Source organism: Gracilinanus agilis, chromosome 3 (assembly GCF_016433145.1).
Source record: "Gracilinanus agilis isolate LMUSP501 chromosome 3, AgileGrace, whole genome shotgun sequence".
NCBI lineage: Eukaryota > Metazoa > Chordata > Mammalia > Didelphimorphia > Didelphidae > Gracilinanus > Gracilinanus agilis.
The window spans coordinates 45182201-45201394 of record NC_058132.1 but is presented as its reverse complement, the minus strand read 5'-3'; the positions used below and the strand labels follow the sequence as shown (position 1 = coordinate 45201394).

The 19194-nt window shown below is 37.7% G+C and overlaps 1 protein-coding gene across 1 annotated transcript in view; it reads right to left on the bottom strand.

The window, feature by feature from the left end:
* KIF1B (kinesin family member 1B) overlaps positions 1–19194 on the bottom strand; it is a 184349-nt gene extending 165155 nt beyond the window's left edge. Inside the window, exons 1-2 of the mRNA XM_044667723.1 lie at positions 19115–19194; positions 572–749 (exon numbers count right to left, since the gene is read on the bottom strand). Of these exons, the coding sequence (XP_044523658.1) occupies positions 572–677 (106 nt within the window). The 5' untranslated portion in view covers positions 678–749; positions 19115–19194. The remainder of the gene's footprint in view (positions 1–571; positions 750–19114) is intronic.

The window sequence follows — 19194 nt, the reverse complement described above, 5'->3', positions numbered from 1 at the left end:
GATATGCATCATTTTAAGTATTGACATTTGAAAGTTGATTAAACGTTAATGCCAAGGCTGTTTGCTATGTGAAACTGCAAATGAAAAAAAATTTGCTCAGAGAAATCAAAATGTGTACCAGAAAAACCACCAAAGATTCAGCCTTAGGAGAATACAGGATAAGCTCCTTGAGGGCAGGAATTACTGTTCTTTTGTCTTTGTCTCCTAAGCACTCAGCAAAGGATCTGGCACAGCCATTCATTATGTATTTGGTGAACTGAGATGATTTACAGGACTCGAAGGCCATCCCTGCTTATAACTTGAGTATCTATTAATAACACTAGCCAGGGTAATCCAGATGGCCAAGTACTTCCCAACCAGCCCTTCCAAAATAGTACAACTAAATAATTCAATAGCTTGTATTTAAACGTACTAGAGGGAGTCTCTTTGTCTCTTTCTACATAATACAAAATGGACTGTTCAAAGTGATCAAACACTAGTAGTACTTCTACTAGGTGGACTAGAAGGAAAAGAAGCAAAGATAGAGAGAAGATACAATTTGTATAACTACAAAACAGAAAGTTGTACTTACTGGTTGAGTTGCCTTGCATCTGAATGATACATTTGGATTCTTTGCTGGTCTCTCGGGAATTGAAGGGCCTGACCCTAACGGCCACCTTCACTGAGGCTCCTGACATTCTGATGGCCTAATTATATGTAGTTCAGATATTGAGAAGGAAGTCTTCTTTCAAAGTTATGTCCAAAATTTCCTGCAAGAAAAAAAAAACCAAAATGGTATTTAGAAAGGGGAAGAGCTTTTGACAAAGTAGAATTATGATTCTGCCTTAAATAATTATTAGGATCTTCAATACAATTTTCCTCCACATATAATAATGGCATTTATATAAAGTTTTGCCATTTACAAAGTACCTTGCCTATGTTATTTCATTTGACCTTCAATAATAATTTAATCAATAAACATTTATTAAGTGCCTACTATGTGCCAGGTACTGTGCTAAGCCTTCAGGTCACTAAAAGACAGCAACTGCCCTCAAAAAGCTTGCAATCTAACAGGGGGACAATATGCAAACACCTATATACAAAGCAATCTATATACAAGACAAGTAGGAAGTAATTCAGAGAGGGAAGGCACTAAAATTAAGAGGGTTGGTGGTTTACAGTAAAAAGAAGGGATTTTAGTTGGAACTTACAGGAATCCAAGGAGGTCAGTAAAAGGGGATGAGGAGGGAGAATGTTCCTGGTAGGGGAAATAGCCAGAGAAAATACCTGGAGTGAAGAGATCAAATGTTTTGTCCTTGGAACAGGCAGGAGGCTAATGCCATTGAATCAAAGAATGCACATTGGGGAATAAGGTGTAAGACTGGAGAGGTAGAGAGGGCTAGGTTATGAAGGGCTTTGAATGCCAAACAGAGCATTTTGTATTTGAACCTGGAAGCAACAGGGAGCCACTGGAGTTTATTACATAGGGTGTACTGGGGGAGTGACATGCACTTTGGGAAAATCACTTTTGTGGCTATAGTATACCTTAGACTAGGGAGAGAATTGAAGCTTTCCTGCAGGTTATTACAATTATTGGCATAAGGTGACATCAGAGTAAAGGCAGACTATTCAAGGGATGTTGCAAAGATGAAATCAACAGGCCTTGGCAAGAGACAGTGAAGAAGGGGTAGCTGGATAGCTCAGTGGATTGAGATCCAGGCCTAGAGACAGGAGGTCCTAGGTTCAAATCTGGGCTCAGACACTTCTCAGCTGTGTGACCCTGGGCAAGTCACTTAACCTCCATTGCCTAACCCTTACCACTCTTCTGCTTTGGAACCAATACACAGTATTGACTCTTAACTCCAAGACAGAAGGTAAGGGTTTAAAAAAAAAAAGTGAAGAGTCAAAGATTTTGAGCCCGAGGGACCCGGAGGATGGTGTTGCTTCTGATAGAGAAATTAGGAGGGGAGGAAGATTTAGGGAGAAAAGCAATGAGTTCAGTTTTAGACATGTTGAGTTTGAGAAATCTACAAGACATTCAACTCAAGATATCTGAAAGGTAGTTAGAGATGCAAAATTGGAGGTCAGTGGAGAGATTAAGGCAGGATAGGTAAATTTGAGCATAATCAGCATAGAAAGAGTAATTAAACCCACAGAAGCTGATAAGCGAACTAAGTAGTGTGGTGGGAAGAGAAAAGGGCTAAGGACAGAGCCCTGAGGAACACCTCCAGTTAGAGGGAGTGATTTGGAGGAAGCCTGAAAAAATGAGACAGAGAAAGAACAGCAGAACAAGGAGAGCTTTGAAGACAGATGAAAAGTTTGAGAAGCATTAATATGGAAAGTGGGATAATGAGTGGATAAGGGAAATAGAGTAAAGTTGATCAATAGCAGTGAGGATCCAGGTGAGGCTGTGTAACATAAATCTGTAGTGGACCCAGTCAGAACAATTGCATGATTCTCTCCATCTTCCTTCAGCAGCATGTGTGTAGGGGCACAGGCAGGGAATGGTGAGAGTGAACTAAGGCTAAGGTTGGGCTAGGCATAATCAATGATAAGATAAGGGAACTAAGGATTCAAGAGAGAAAGACAGTGGAGAGTTGAATTGGTTCACCAAGGAGTCATGATGGAGAAAAGAGAAGAGGGTGGTTAGTGCAAGAGAGATGGCCTGGGAGAAAATTTTAAAGGTCAATGGATTGGAGGTCATGGTATGGGCAAAGAATAGGATTTTGTAAGAGAAGGCAGAGATGTTAAAAACCAGTAGATTATGGTCAGACAGGAGGTTTCTGAATCCTTGAACAAAGAGGTGGTACATTTCAAGGTGGCTGGCAACATCAAGGGTATGACCATCTTAGTGTGGGGCTGAGGTGGGGTGGAGTAGCACATAGGAAGTGAGGAGTGAGGAATTTCACAGTGTCCTTGTGAGGCAATGCTATTATTATCCCCATTATACAGATTACATAACTGAGGCACAGAGAGCTTAAGAGACTTGACCAGGATCACATAGCCAAAAAGTATCTGACATCAGATTTGAGCTCATTATCTTCTTGACTCCAAGTGCTGAGTCAATCCAATATGCCATCTAGCTTCATGTCACATTTTATGCAGAAGATCATATTTTATAGTTAATGAGCAAGGTAAGTAAGAAATGAGGAGGCAAACTTGAAGAAAACAAGGAACAGAGGGGAAATATGGTAGAAAACTGATGATCAACAAAGGCAGACATAAACAATACTCTGAGTATTCTACAGAGCTTACGGACATTAAGAAGAACCAGTTAAGGAGTTAGGGAACTAGAGAAAGACCCTGGAACAGAAGCCCAATATGACAGTAATAAAAGTATTTAATTATCCAGTCATCTGAGAGAACTCTTTCCCTGTAAAAAGAAGTGCCGCCAATAATGCCTTCAGAAGATAAAGGAAACAAGGGGAACTGCTTGTTATTCCTACCTACCTTTTCAGACTTCTTACACTTTATTGTCTACACACACACACACACACACACACACGCACGCACGCACGCACGCACGCACTCTTATACTCTGATTCTGTGACACTGGCCTTCTTACTGTTCCTTATACAAGACATTCCAACTCTCAAATCTGAATTATTTTCTCTGGCTGTCCCCCATGCCTGAAATGCTGTCCCTCTTCATTTCCTCTTCTTGGCTTCCTTGAAGTTCCAGATAAAATCCTACCTTCAATCTCTTCTGTAGCTAGTTGGTACAGTGGGTAGAACTCCAGACCTGGAGTTAGTAAGACCCAAATACAAATCCAGTGACCACTCAGTTTTTAAATTTGATATAAAGGAGAAGAAAAATTAATTTAGTCTGACATTCACCCTAGATTTCAAAAGGTTCAAAGAAGGAATATGAGGGCTGTAATGGACCAAAATTTAGCAAGGGATGTATGTCCACAAGAAATGGCAAGCACTCAAGAACAAAATCCTAAAAGTACAAAGAGAAGCAAATCCATTGAGGAGGAAAAGAAAAAACCAATTTGGATATACTGTATATGGAAATTACCAATCATCTCTTGATTTTTATTTTTTATTATTATTTTTAATTAAAACTCTTACCTTCCATCTTAGAATCAATACTGTGTATTGGTTCTAACACAGAAGAGTGGTAAAGACTAGGCAATGGGGGTCAAGTGACTTGCCCAGAGTCACACAGCTAGGAAGTGTCTGAGGTCACATTTGAACCCAGGACGTCCCATCTCTGGGCCTGTCTCTCAAAACACTGAGCCACCCAGCTGCTCTCTCAACTCTGATTTTTTTTTTTAAATATACAGAAGATAGCAGCAGGCAGGTAGAGCCCATTGTATCAAGAGTGGTAGGAAGCAGTAAAGTGTACTCCCCACTCAAACTCTTCCAAACAGACATAAAATGTAACAGACCAAATCCCAAAGAGAAAATCTAAGAAAAAAAGTGAGATATTTTTCCAGTTCAGATCAGTATAAGGAGACAGAGAAGTCTATAGACATTGGGGATGGAAAGTGGTCAGAAGTATGCCTGAAGGGCCCTCTGGTATAGGGAAAGGTTGTGCAACACGAGGTTCCAGTCACCTAACAAGAGGAACGGATGGCAACTGGCAGTTGTGTCACCCACTATGCAGTTCCATGTCACAAATCTGGAATAAACTAAAAAGAGCACCTGTGTATAAGGGCGGCATTCCAAAGGAAAGAGCAATCCCAGGCCCTAGACTGTAAACCTAGGGCAAGAAACAAGTTCAGAAGCAAGCAAAAGTGGTGTGCTTTCTGACTCCAGGAGAAAATTGGGATCTCAGATTCCAAAGTCTAGAACAATCTGAAGTCTGCAGAGGAAAAACCAGGCCAGGAATCTAAAACCAAAGGAAAGCTTGAAGTTGTCCCTCTGAACTAGCAGACCTTTCCAGTTAGCTGATTGTGGCTGAGTAGCAGCATTTTACTATTGCTCAGGTCCAAACCCAAGTCAGAAACCTGCAGAGCTGGGGGGCAGAGAGTGAAGCAGCAATCAGTTTTGTCCTGGGTCAGACCATTTTGGGAGGACTGAGAGTGTGGAGGTCCTCCAGCCTGAGTTGATTCTGATATACTGGAATACCACAATACTCAATACCCCTAAGAAAGTAGCAACATGTTTGTGATTTGGGTTTTATAAGATTATTCATTTACAAAAATGAACAATATGGAAATATGTTTTGTGTGATAATACATGTATAACCCAGATCGAATTGCTTGCCAGCTCCAGGAGGGGGAGGGAAGGAGGAAGAGAGAATTTGGATCATGTAATTTCAGAAAACTTACATGGAAATTTGTTATTACATGTAATTAGATTTGAAAAAATGAAAGAAAAAATTTTTAAAAAGAAGAAAAAAGCAACATAACCAGCCCAGACTTTCCCTCCAGAAGAGTACGGAGTCTAGTTCTAATATCAAGTCCAAAGACTAGAAGTGGACTGGAAAAAAAGAGCAAAAATAAAAAAGAGAGTGAGAATCCCACTATATAATGCTCTATCATGGTGACAAGGCCATACAAAACACAAATCTAAAAAAAAAAATAAGTTCAAAACATCTACAGGCAATGACACAGAGAAAAATACAGCTTAGCTACAAATTCAATTAGAATGCCTGCAAGAGCTAATGCAAGAATTTTTAAAATCACTTTTCAAATTTATTTTAATCATTGAAATAAAGAGTGCTAAAAGGGAAAAAATTGAAAAAGAAATGAGAGCTATAGAAGAAAGAACTGGAAAGGGAATTAAGAGCTTGGCACTGAAGTTACAAAACCTTGCTAAGCAACAAACTCTAAAAATTAGAATGGGTCAAATAGGAGCCAATATCTCCATGACTAAACAAGAGAGTATTAAAACAAAGTCAAGAGTCTAAGAAGATAGAAGAAAATGCAAAGTATTTCATAGCAAAAACAAATGACTTGGAAAACTGAAGGAAAAAAATTAATAATCAGTAGATTCTCTAAATACCATGAGCAAAAAAAGGACCTAGATATCATATTTCAAGAAATCTAAAATAAAACTGCCCAGGTCTCTTAGAACCATAGAATCAAGCAGAAATATAAAGAATTCACTAAACAGCTCCTAAAAGAAACCACAAAATGAAAATTCCTAAGAATATCATAGCCAAAATCCAGGGCTTCCAGGTCAAAGAAAAAAAAATACTGCAAGCAGCCAGAAAGAAAAAATTCAAGTACCAAGGAATCATAATTAGGATCACAACATGAGATTTAGTAGTCATCACTATAAAGGAGCCAAGAGCTTAGAATACTATTTTCCAGAAGACAAAGTATATAGGTTTATAGTCAAGAATAACTGACCCAAGAAAACTGAGTATAATCCCAAAAAGAAAAAATGTGTATCTTTAATGAAAGAAAGGACTTCCAAGTGCTCTTGATGAAAAGACCTACGCTATGTAGAAATTTTGAAATTCAAGCACAGGAGTTAAGAGAAACACAAAAAGGCAAATATGAAAGGTTCATCATAAAGGAGTAACAAGGAAGGACTGTTTACGTTGTAATATAGAATATGTTAGAATAGAATATAACAGGGACAATCTAAATAAAAATTAGTTCTCTTGTGTCTTGATGATCTTAAAAGAAGAATAGGAAGAGAAAAAGAGGAATATATTAGAGAAAGGGAAGGATGTTAGGGAATTATTTTCTCACATAATCGAAATGTACACAGATATTTACAATGCGGAGGAGGGGGTGAGAGAAGCGGCTGACTCTTGAACTTCAGGCTCATCTAAACTGGTCAAGGAAGGGAAGAACACAGACACACAAAGATAGGTACAGACATACATTTCATACAACAGGGAAATAGGAGGGAATGAAGAGAAGGGGAGTAGATTGAGGAAAGAATTAGTTCTCATGAAAACAAACTCTACCTAACATACAAAAATATTTATTGCTCTTTTTAAGGTGGCAAAGAATTGGCCTCTGATGAGTTATCCATCAGTTGGGGAATAGTTGAACAAATTATGGTATATGAATATGATGGAACACTGTTGTGCTATAAAAAATGAGGAACAGGATGGTTTCAGAGAAACCTGGTAAGATTTGTATGATCTGATGCAAACTCAAGTGAAAAGAACCAGGAGAATTATTTACAGTGTCAACAATGTGGTTTAAAAAAAACTGACAGATTTCAGAACTAGGATTAGCGTAATGATAAACTATAATTCAAGAGGACTAATGATAAAACATGCTACCCATTTCTTGATAAAAGAGTTGAAGGACTGAGAATGCAGAATGCAATATATATTTTTTTGGACATGGCAAATGCAGAAATCTGTTTTCTTTGACTATGTTTGTAACCAGGGTTTAGTTTTTCTTTCATTCTCAACTGGGAAGGGTAGAAGAGAGGGAAAGAAGATGAATTTTTACCGATTGAAATTACATACATGTATGTGTACATGTATGTATATATGAATTTTTTAATGGAAGTAGAATTAGGAAATTAAGGATAAATTTGAACTGATAAAGGATACAATATGAACGGTGTCATGAGTGCTAAAGCATAGAATGAATTATGGCTAAGAAGAAAGAAAAATACAACAAAAAGTAGAGGCATAAGTGCTTGTTTGGGGTGTTGGGGGGGGCAATAAAGGAAACTTTAAAAGGGACACACTGATGAGGCTGAATGGGATAATGATGACAAAAGACAGAAAAGTGCTCAATTCTTATTTAGATTCTAATTTTTTTGACCAAGGAAGGTCTTTGGACAGAATAAAATAGCACTTAAAGAGTTAAGAGCCAGAATAAGTAAGATGATAAGATAAGTGAGAGCACTTTAACTGTTCCTAATGAATCCAATTCATCAAGCAGAGATGACCTACATTCCAGGGTACCAAGAGAACTGGCAGATGCTATGATTGAGCCACAGGCAGTGTTATTTAAAAGATCACAGAGAATAGGAAAACAGAGCAAATGTCTCAGTTTTTTACAAGGGAGAAATGGTAGTCTTCAAACTCCAGACTAGTAAACTTTGATTCCTGGCAAAATTCTACAACAAATCATTAAAAGGAAATGCTTTGCAAACCTTAAAGTAATAAATAAGCCAAGTCAAGAAAGCCTCAGAGAGAACAAAGTATTCAGGAGATGGTGATCAATAGTGTCAAATTCTTCAGAGAAACCAATAAGATGAGGACAGAAAAGATGCTCTCAGATTTGGCTGTTGGTTTTCAGTTAGGCAATGAGACCTGAAGCCAGATTGCTAGTGATAAGATTAAATGAGGTTTACAAAATGCTATACTATGTTATTGAAATTTTATTCTCAAAACCCAGTGAAGTAGGCACCATTATTACCTCCATTTTAAGAGGACGAAACTGAGGCACTGAGCTTAAAAGACTTGCCCAAGGCCTCACAGCTAATAAGTGTCTGAGGAGGGAACGGAACACTTAACATCCCGATTCTAAGTCCAGAGTTCTTACCCAGTATATATATAGTAGGTTGTAGAAAATGAACCAACAGATGGAGAAGGATTGAAAATTAGAAAGAACTGGAGAATAACCATGGGGGAAATCTTCCAGCAGCTATAGGAATAAGGGGTAGGCCTTGGAGCCAAAAAGAACCATATCTTCATCAGAAAAAAAGTAAAGGAAGAAGGGGGGGTTGGAATGACCTTTTAGTAGATGAGATCTTCCTCTAGGAATGAGAAGAGATGGTCAAGAAGACTTCAAGAAAAAGTTTAGAATAGTGTGGAGAATGCAATGGGTAGAGACCCACTGGGAATCACCACTGTCAAAGAATTTCTCACTCTGTGGCCAATCTGGCAATGAACCCCCAAAAATTTACCTCAAATTGGACTAGGGGAAAGAAACATACAGTCCCATCACTGAACATTTTTAGCTTGGTACAATCTGACAGAACTTGTATTCCACTGGCATTGATTTTGAGAACACGGACCATTTTACAATGAGGCATTTAAGTGGGGTTTTTGTGGGGTTTTCAAAGCTTGTAAAAAATATATGTGTGTGTGTGTGTGTGTGTGTGTGTGTGTGTGTGTGTATAATAGTCACAATAAAAAAAGTCAAAGAAAGACTTGAAATAGAAAACACAGGGGAAAGTATTATTGGGCCCAAAGAAGATGCAAAACCAGTTCAGTCTTACATATCTGGACCAAAAGATCATTAGGGTTGTTTGGAGGTACATCTTTAGTAACCATGCACCTATGAGCTCACTCTCAGGTAAAGAAACTTCCTCTGCCAGTGTAGATCCATAGGTCTTTGCAATTTATAATATGAGAAATTTGCCTGTAACACTGAAAGTTCAAATAGAACCATAGATTTGGAGCTGAAAGAAAGCATCTAACTCAATTCTTTCATTTTACAAATAAGGAAATTAAAAGTCCAGGGAAGTTATGTAAGTTGGTCAAGATCATCAAGGTAATAAGTGCCAGAAGCAAGTCTTCTGACTCCAGCGTCTGTGTACTTTCCACTTTACCACATTACCTTATCCACACAACTTACAGGTAAGACTAGAACCCAAGACTTCCAACTTGGAGGCCATCTATGCTATTGTTTATTTTCCTCTAATAGTTCCACTGTGCATAAAAGTCTTATCTTCTCAATATAAACTATTTCTGCTGCTGTTCGGTCATGTCCAACTCTTCATGACCTCAGTTGGGGGTTTTCTTGGCAAAGATAGAGAGTGGTTTACCATTTCCTTCTCCAGCTCATTTTACAGATGAGGAAACAGAGACAAACAGGGTTAAGTGACTTGCCCAGAGTCACATAGCTAGCAAGTGTCCCTATGTTATACTTTCATATCTCTCATAGTATCTTACATAGTTGATCATTTTTGTAGTTTTGACAACTTGAAGATTGATTCTCCTGTTTCTGATCTAGATATTTATATTCATAACATTAATTATTAACATATTTATAACAGATCTTAATCTAACTAATAATCTAAACTCGAATATGTTTGCCACTTTATCTTCATGAAGATATTTCATGGTTAACAAGTTGGATCTAGTTGAAAGACACTAAACTGGTTTCTAGTCTTTACTTCATTATCCAATATCTTTCTATTTATCTGTGACTGGAAGCAAATACCTTAACTTCTCCAAATCTATTTTCTAACTTGCAGAATCAAAGATAATCATATCTTTGGAGTAGAAAGGGAAGGTCTAAAATAAATAACAAATGAGAAAATGTATGATAAAGAATCTTAATTGGAAAAAAACTAGAAAAATCTGAAGAAAAGTGAGACATGAACCATCTGGATCAATAAAGGGACAAATAACAAGTCCTGCCCTTAAAGAAAGCAAAATCTTTAGTTTTAAACTTTTTTAAAAGGAATATAAATTTATTTTTATCAATTTGTCACTAATAGTAATTCTTTTTTACTTAAATATGATAAAATTATTCATCTTTAAAAATGTATTAAAAAGCTACACAGGAATAAGATACTATATATTAAGAACTTGAAGAAGTTACTATTTATATTAGTTCACTTTAAAAGTTACAAGGTTTCTCTCTCTAGTTCTGTCTTCATCCTTGGAAACGATACTTCATATCAATTCCAAGATAGAAGGTAAAAGTTTTTTAAAAAGGAGGGGGAAGATATAGATTTATTGAGTCCAAAGAACATTTATAGGAAAGATATGACAGGAAAACAGAAAAACAAGTTGTGAGGTATTAATGTAAAATGATGGTGCCATCAAAATTATAAATATGAATAAAAACATAGCGTGGTCTAGTGGACACAAAGCAGGCCTCAAAGTCACTAAGATTTGTGTTCAAATTCTGCTTCCACAAATAGGTTCTGGCAACTCTTCAGAGCTGCCACTAATTCATACACAAGGATCCCTCCGGGCTGCATTCGGATTTAGCTTTAAAATATTATCTAAGTTTTATTGTATATTTATTTATTTTGTTAAATATTTCCCAATTCCATTTTGATCTAGTTCTGGCTAAGGTCTTACTCAAGCCAGGTAGCTCAATGTTTGTGTTCTAGTATGCCTGCCTTGAGAGTCTCTTCTCACTCGGATCCATCCTCCATTCAGTCATTAAAGTGATTTTCCCAAATCAGGTGTGATCATGCCACATACACAATCCCCTTCCCCATACATTAAACTCCAGTGGCTCCCTATTGCCTCCAGGATCAAATATGAAATGCTTTGTCCAGCATTCAAAGCCCATCATAACCTAGACGCCTCTTCTTTTCCAGTCTTCTCACATTTTACTTCCCAAAATGTACTCTTCAATTCAGTGACACTGGCCTCCCTGCTGTTCAAAGAATGACACTCCATCACTCCATCGCAGCTCTAGGCATTGACTCTGGCCTGAAATGCTCTTCTTCCTCCACTCTGACTACAGACCATCCTGGCTACAAGAAGGGATCTCTAATCCCTCTTAATTCCAATGCCTTCCCTTTATGAATTATTTCCTATTTATCCTGTATATAGCTCGATTTGTATATATCTGTTTGCATGTGGCCCCACATCCAGTCCAATACTTTCATCTCTTAGCAATGAATGGAGGCCCTGCCCGGTTAAATGACTTGCCCAAGGTTATACAGAAAAATAGCAGCAAAGTAACAAGTGGAACCCCAAGTTCTCTTACTTTCTATCTATAACTATCTATAACTAATCCCAGCTCCCCTCCCCCACTGCTCTCCTGTTTGTTCCTAGTTCAGACTGGTGATTTTGGTCTCAGATCATAAATTACTTGCCCACAGTCATAGAGGTATTAGGTAGCAGAGAACAGTCTAGAACCCAGATCTTCCAGGTCTCAAAGCTCTCTAGTCACTACACCACACTACCTTTGATCATATAGCTAAAAATTTTTTAGAAGAAAGATATCATATACCTCTGACAGGCATGAGTAGCAGATGCATTCTTAACCAAACAAGGGATAGTCAAGCACAAAAGATAAATTATATGAAAATATTGATTATATATTAATTACAATTGTTGATTACATAAAACTAAAAAGTTCCAGCAAAAACAAAGTTAGTAACCTAAAACGAAACGGGTTGGGTAGCTAGGCACAATGTGAGGCTTACTCATCTTCCTGAGTTCAAATCTGACCTCAGACACTTACCAGCTTTGTAACCAGTGTCAAGTCACTTAACTTTGTTTGCCTCAGTTTCCTTCTCTGTAAAATGAGCAAGAAAAGGTATTGGGAAATCATTCCAGTATCTCCTCCCTACCCTGACCAAATAAATAAATAAATAAATAAATAAATAAAAGGGGTCATGAAGATTCAAACAAAAATGAACAAAGAAGGAAAATGGTAAAATAGGGAGGGGAGGAAGGGAGGAGGAAAATCTTTGTATCAAAATTCTCAGATATATAAACAGCCTAACCATCAAAGAAAAAGGAGCTTTTCTAAAGGCTTTCTTTTTTGCTCACATTCCTACTTCTCTATGGAGAAAAGTTTTTATTACACGTGTGTACAAACACATAGAGTTCTCCAAAGAGTTGCAAATGGTTAAGAACTTGAATGAATGCTGCAAGTCAATGAGGGAAATGCAAATCAAAATGCCCTGAGGTCTCACCTAACAACAAGAAATTGGCAAAGATGACAAAAGACTGGAATGGTCAATGTGGTGGGGAGAGAAGCACACTAGAGCACTGCTAATGGAACTGTAAATTAGTACAAAAATTCTGGAAAGCAATTTGAAACTATGCAAACAAAGTGACTAAAATGTCCATATCCAGAGTTTCCATTGCTTAGCTTATACCCCAAAGAAGCTAATGATAATAAGCTGCCATACAGACTAAAATATTGGTTGCAACACTTTTTTGTGATAGCAAAGAATTGGAAATAAAATACATATCCATATAATTGGAGAATGACTAAACAAACTTACACCTGAATGTAATGGAATATTACTATGATGAAAGTAATGATGAATGATCTGAATACAGAGAAGCAAGAAAAAAATCTACACAAACTAATAAAGAATCAAGAAAGTAAAGTATGCAACGACCAACAAAGTAAATAGGAAGAACCACAAAAACAATTAAAAATGAATATCACAAAATTATAAACAATAAGTATGGCTCAGGGCAGCTAAGTGGCTCAGTGGATCAAGAGCCAGGGTTGGAGACAGGAGGTCCTGGGTTTAAATCTCATCTCAGATACTTCCTAGCCATGTGACCCTGGGCAAATCACTTGACCCCCATTGCCTAGTCCCCTGATGGTGAACCTATGACACGTGTGCCAGCACTGACACGCATAGCCATTTTCGATGACACATGGCCACACCAATAGGCAGGTTAAAGAATCCCCCCTCCCCCTCACTCATCTTAGTTCACGGCACCTCACACGAGTTAAATAATATCAAGATCAACAAAAGAAACTGACTGACAGATGAACAATGAAGTCACTAAGCAGGTAAGTTAAATAATTAGTTTTTGGTTTACTAAATACAGTTATATGTTACAATTATACATTTTTTTTATTTAAACTACAAATAATGCAAAATTATGGTTTTTTTCTCAAAGTGACACATCACCTGAGTTATGCTCGGTTTTTTAGCGAATTTTGACACACCAAGCTCAAAAGGTTGCCCATCACTGGCCTAGCCTTTACTACTCTTCTGCCTTGGAATCAATGCTTAGTGTTGATTCTAAGACAGAAGTTAAGGGTTTATATCAAACAAACAAAAATAAGCATGACTCAAAAAAGAAGCAATATGAGAATTTACATCCACCCTGCCCCTTTTCAGATGTAGGAAGTCCACCAGGATGGGCTATACATTGCACAAATTTTCAGACTTTTTTTTGGTATACTGATCAATTTTACTGATTTTTTCCCTCTTCATTGCCTTTAAAAAACATTATTTGCCTAGGTTCAAATCTGGTCTCAGACACTTCCCAGCTGTGTGACCCTGGGCAAGTCACTTGACACCCCCCCCCTTGTCCACCCTTACCACTCTTCCACCAAGGAGCCAATACATAGAAGTTAAGGGTTTTAAAAAATGTAAACAAAAAAACAAAAAAACAAAAAAACATTATTTGTTATATGGGATGGCTCTTAGGAGAGTGGGGGAAACTATAGTGATGTTAAAAAAAAAAAGCAAAAAATATAAATAAAAATGCTTTTTAAAAAAAGGATGAGAAAACAAAGTCAAAGGGAATAGAAGGAACTTCAGAGGAACTTAGAAAAAGGGCATCAGTGGTTCCCAACTATCATATTTCAAATTGGTTGGTTCTACTTTGTTAACTGAGGGTATTATTTAAAATTTATTTCCTATTATGTATGTTTCTCAGATTTTATTGACAATTAAGTTTATAATTATAAAAATTATATTTATTATTATAGAAACTATTCCTTTTTAATTTTGAAAATAAAATACTTGTAAATAGACTAGCCAGAAGTTGGGACTTTTGAAAGCAAATATCAACAATTCAGTTCAGTGCTTTAGTTTCCTTTTCCAAAGAAAAAGCACAATATAGAAATCTTAGCAAGAAAATCTCTTCTTAAAGCACTTTCCTTTTTCTAAAATTTTTTAGCAATAACAAAACTGACACCTCCCTTTCTGATCTTATACTTCTTTGATAATAATATTGATGATGTTTATCCTGAACAATTGTTTAAGAGTAATAGTCTGCAGCCTACTCATGTAAACCATTGCCCTTTAAGCAAAAACTTTTAACTCTTTAGAGACTGTGCTATTCTATGCTGAACAGGCATAAGCATCACCAAAAGAATATTGTATTATTGATTGGTCATGTAGCACAAGCAAAGGATAACTGTTGGAGGGAAAGTCCTGTGCTCTGAATCTTTGAAAAAGATGAGGAAGAAACTGCTTTTAAAAAAAAAAACAACAAAAACTGAGTCAACTACATAGTAATTTCATTCTCTTTTGAAAACATTCTAACTTAAGATATCCAACTTTTAAAAGAAGTGTTCCTGGGGAAAAAAAGTCTCTAAAGCAAATTCCTTTGTTATATCATATTTTGTCATTTATTTTTTGTCACTGAATGTGTCCTTGATTTAAAGGACACAAAGATGTGTCCTTGAGTTAAAGATCTGATAGCTTGACAAATCAAATAAAATGCTATTCTACTTTCAGCAACCACAGTATTTTAGAGCAAAATAGGATGGCACTCTCTACTCTGTTACTCAAACCAATTCTAAGCATGAGATGGAAGAAACTTCTTGGATTTTAGAAATCAAGTTAATTAGAACTGAGAAGAGCTAAAGAAAATTATTCAAAATACCAAAAGTAAATAAACTAGTAAGAGAACTCATTCGTTGGAACATATGGCCAAGGGGACCTAAAAACTCCATGAAGGCAAATATTTAAGAATTTCCATACTTTAATGAATTTGTGATCTTGTCCATGTAGGTAATGAGATAGCTAGGTGGTTCAGTGTACAGAGTACCTGAGTTCAAATATGGTCTCAGACAGCTACTAGTTGTGTGACCCTGGGCAAATCACTTAACCCATTTCCCTTAATCCACTGAAGAAGAAAATGGCAAACCACTCTAAGATGTTTGCCAAGAAAGGCCCATAGTCAGTATGCTCCATGGGTCAAAAAGACCTAAACATAACTAAACAACAACAATAACTATATGGAGTATTCCTTCCAATGGTATAAGTCTCAATCCATTTACACCTTCTTACCTACAGGATTGTTGGTCATGACCTCCCATAAATCCTTAACAGAGGGTCTTATCCAACATTTTAGGTCTTTTTAAGTAACATACAACAAATCTGTTCCCTGCTTCATACATTTGTAAGTGTGAATTTTCATGTTCAATTTAAATAAAATAACATAAATCACTAAGAAGTGAAGAGGCTATAGATGTAATATAAGCCAGTCCCCTATCCTGCAGAAACTTACAGTCTAGTTGGAAGATAAGATTCAAACATAGGCAACAAATGTTATAGGAATCTGAATCACTTTCGGCTGGTTGATGGGAGTGGTACAGAGCAAAAATTCTTAGTCCTTGCTGAAAATAGCATAAATAAAAAAGAATGAGTTTGGCGACTTCAGGATAACTACAAACTGCAAATGGCCATCTATAAATAACTGTAAGTCAGGGATTCCACTGGTCTCTACTTAGGCATCCAATATTAATTGATAATAATCCTAGAGAAAAAAATTAAAAAGACCACTGGCTCACTAAGAAGAAATTCTACTTCATGAAAAAGTCAAGGCACATTTTTGTAGATTTTCTGCTTAATAACCATACTGGTATCAATTTTTTCTCATTTTTCTATCAGCCTAACTATCCAAGAAAAAGAAAATCCCAAAAGGTTTGGGTTTTTTTTTCTGCTCACATTCCTTCAAGGATTGTAAAAATCCACTACTGTCCATTAAATAAGGCCAATTTTTCAAAAAGACAGTTATAGAATGTAACAGGTTTATTAATTTCAAATCTATCAGAAATGAACCATGTCAAATAGCAAGATATATTTCTTTCCAGAAAAGACCTGCTAGGGTAAGCAACCTTGGAAAGGGATGATATAAGAAAGAACACAAAAGTCCAATTTCTTTATTTTTTTTTTGTATAAGTCAAGACTACAACCAGAAAAATAAGCTAGAGTGAATCACTTTGCCTTGGAAACACTTTGTTGGCAGACTATTCTTAGATATTTATTCACTTCATAGATTCAAACTAGGGAACTTGAAAGAGGAGAAACTGCATTCATATCTAGTCTTGTAAAGGAAAAAAAACAGCCAGTTCTAAAACTCTGACACTGATATTCAGCTGGACAACTTTTAGAAAAGCATTTATCAGAGGACAAACTTCCACAAATGCCTAAGATTTTCCTGGCTCCATATTTGATGCATTATTCAGTTAATCAAGTCTCACATAAAAAATAAATGTTGAAAATATATTTAGACAGAATTCTCCAATCTTTGTGTTTTTTTAAAAACTAAACTACTTTTTGAGTAATATTTTTGCAATTAGGGAAAAAAATCAAAATTACATAGCCAATTATAAGTTGTCATACTTTAATTGAAAATTATTCAGTGTCTACATGTCTTGAACTACACAAGAATTTCCAAATCTTTAAAAGGAAGGACTAAAACCAAAACTATTAAGGTTGTATGTACTATATTCATAAAAAGAATTCTAAGTTGAGTTCACTTAACTGGTTTCAAGAAGTCTTTTTTTTCCCAATGGAGAACACAAAGGCTGGAAACTGATCTCTAAAGGTCTTATTCCTGTCCTGTGACTGTAGATAACTCTAGGTGAGGGGACTTGATTTTCCACTTGAACTGAGATAATATGAAGGACTCTGATAATGTGAAGACTCACTTCACCCTTCCAGAATATAATCAATTGGTAATCAACTATTATTCCAACTAAAATAGGAAATACTTTACTGTTTATCTGAAGTAATGCTGAGTTAAAATTTAAGTTAATTTATGCTAAAAGAAACAAAATGGCACCCTTTTCATAAAATCAGAGATCTCTTAAAGGCTGCCACATGCTAATCACTGCACTTCCATTTAAAGATTTTATAGGTCCCCAGAAATATACTATGACACAAAACACCATGTGTAATAAGTGAGTCGACCACCTAAAACAGTGAGACCCATGAGCAAAGGATCCTCTGTGGGCAGTCTAAAGATTATCTAAAAATAACTAGTGACGTTGGTTATACTGGTGGACCAAACCTCCATCATTAAGAATATTTTTATTTAGTATTCACAGTTTTGGACACTTTATAAAGATACACAAAATATGCTGAATCAAGTATCTAACAGTATTAACCTTAGCACAAATTCTATTTGCCTATATATAAGAACACATTCAGGCAAGCCCACTCAGAGTAAATCCAGTAACATATCCAGTAACACTAAGGGAAAAGAGAAAGCTTAAGGGCAGTTCAGATTTGAAGCCAATTTTACAATTCACCAATGAAAAAATATGCCCTGAAAGCTCAATTCTGCTTTTAAGAAATGGAATGTATTGTTTTGTTTTACATGAACAATGACTAGTCTACTCCAGCAGCCTCCCAACCCCCATAACTTGGCCTCTAATGCAACCAGTCACCCTGAAAGCAGCCAGGGCTGTCATTCTGTACCTTCCAGCAGCCTGGATTTGGCTCCTAAAGGATTGTCAGATCATCCTCCCAATATGGCTGCCATGGTAATTCTGTACTGTGAATACAGAGACTACATACAGCTTTTTACCACATCTGGATATAACTGAATAAGGCCCTTCTCCATCTCTCTCCTCTTTCTAGCCTTGGACCCTTCCATTTTTTTTCAGTCCCATTATGTGTCTCAAAAAAGGGAATAATTGCACTTGTAACTGAAGCTTTGAATGCCAGCAAAGACTTGAAAAACTGAAAGGACAAGGTTTTTTAAAAGAGGAATACCCTTTTTACAGAAAGGGTGGAAATTGCGCAGAACCTCCCCATCTTCTGAAAATAAATTAACCAGCTTGTCTGTGAGCCACTGGAAAGAACTACCAGGAGAATCCTGGCATCCAACTGCCTCGAGATCAGGTTAGCACACATCAGCCAGCACCTTGGAGGTAGAAGCAGCAAGAACACAGTTGGCCTGGTGTCTTGCAAGAAGCGGAGGGTAAACAACAGGGAAAAGGTGATCAGATCCATAATCAAAGCCTTAACTTGCTAACCCAGGTGGAGAATCAACTCACCCGAGAAAATAATAAGCCTTCCCTTCTGTGGAGAGAAGAGAAGAGGCGAAGAGAAAGGAGGAAAGGGGGAAAGGGGGCGGTGGGGGGGGAGGTAGTGGGGAGGGGAGAGAGGGAGAGAGAATACTAGGGTCCATTTGATACTCCTCCCTGCAATACCAGCTGTCAGAGGGTGAAAGGATGCCCAGAAGCTTCACAGATTCCAACCCCTCCACCCAGTGGGGGGCTACCTCCCCAGTTTCACACCTCCCTCCCGACGCCCTAAGAATCCGGGGAAGGGTGGAGCGGAGAGGGGGGTCGCCTGACAGACTCGGGGTGAAGCAGAGCTCGCCCAAATTCCTGGCCCTTGCTCGCCTGTCAATCGTCTAAACAGGGTCCCCAGACTTCCCCCGCCCTTAATCCTTTCTCGGTGTTCCCCCTCTCCCCTCCCCCCGAGGGATGCCTGCCCGCGGGCGCGCGCGCCCCCTCCCCTCTCCCTCTCTCACTCCCGGGCCGCGCGCCCCCTCCCTGCAGCCCCTCCCTCAACGGCCCCCCCCACCCCAATCCTGCCCTCCTCTGCCTCACCTCCGGACGAAGTGCCGAGCCGGGGCGTGGGCGCGGCGGCGGAGAAGGAGAAGCGGGGGCCGCAGTCAGCAGGCGCCGGG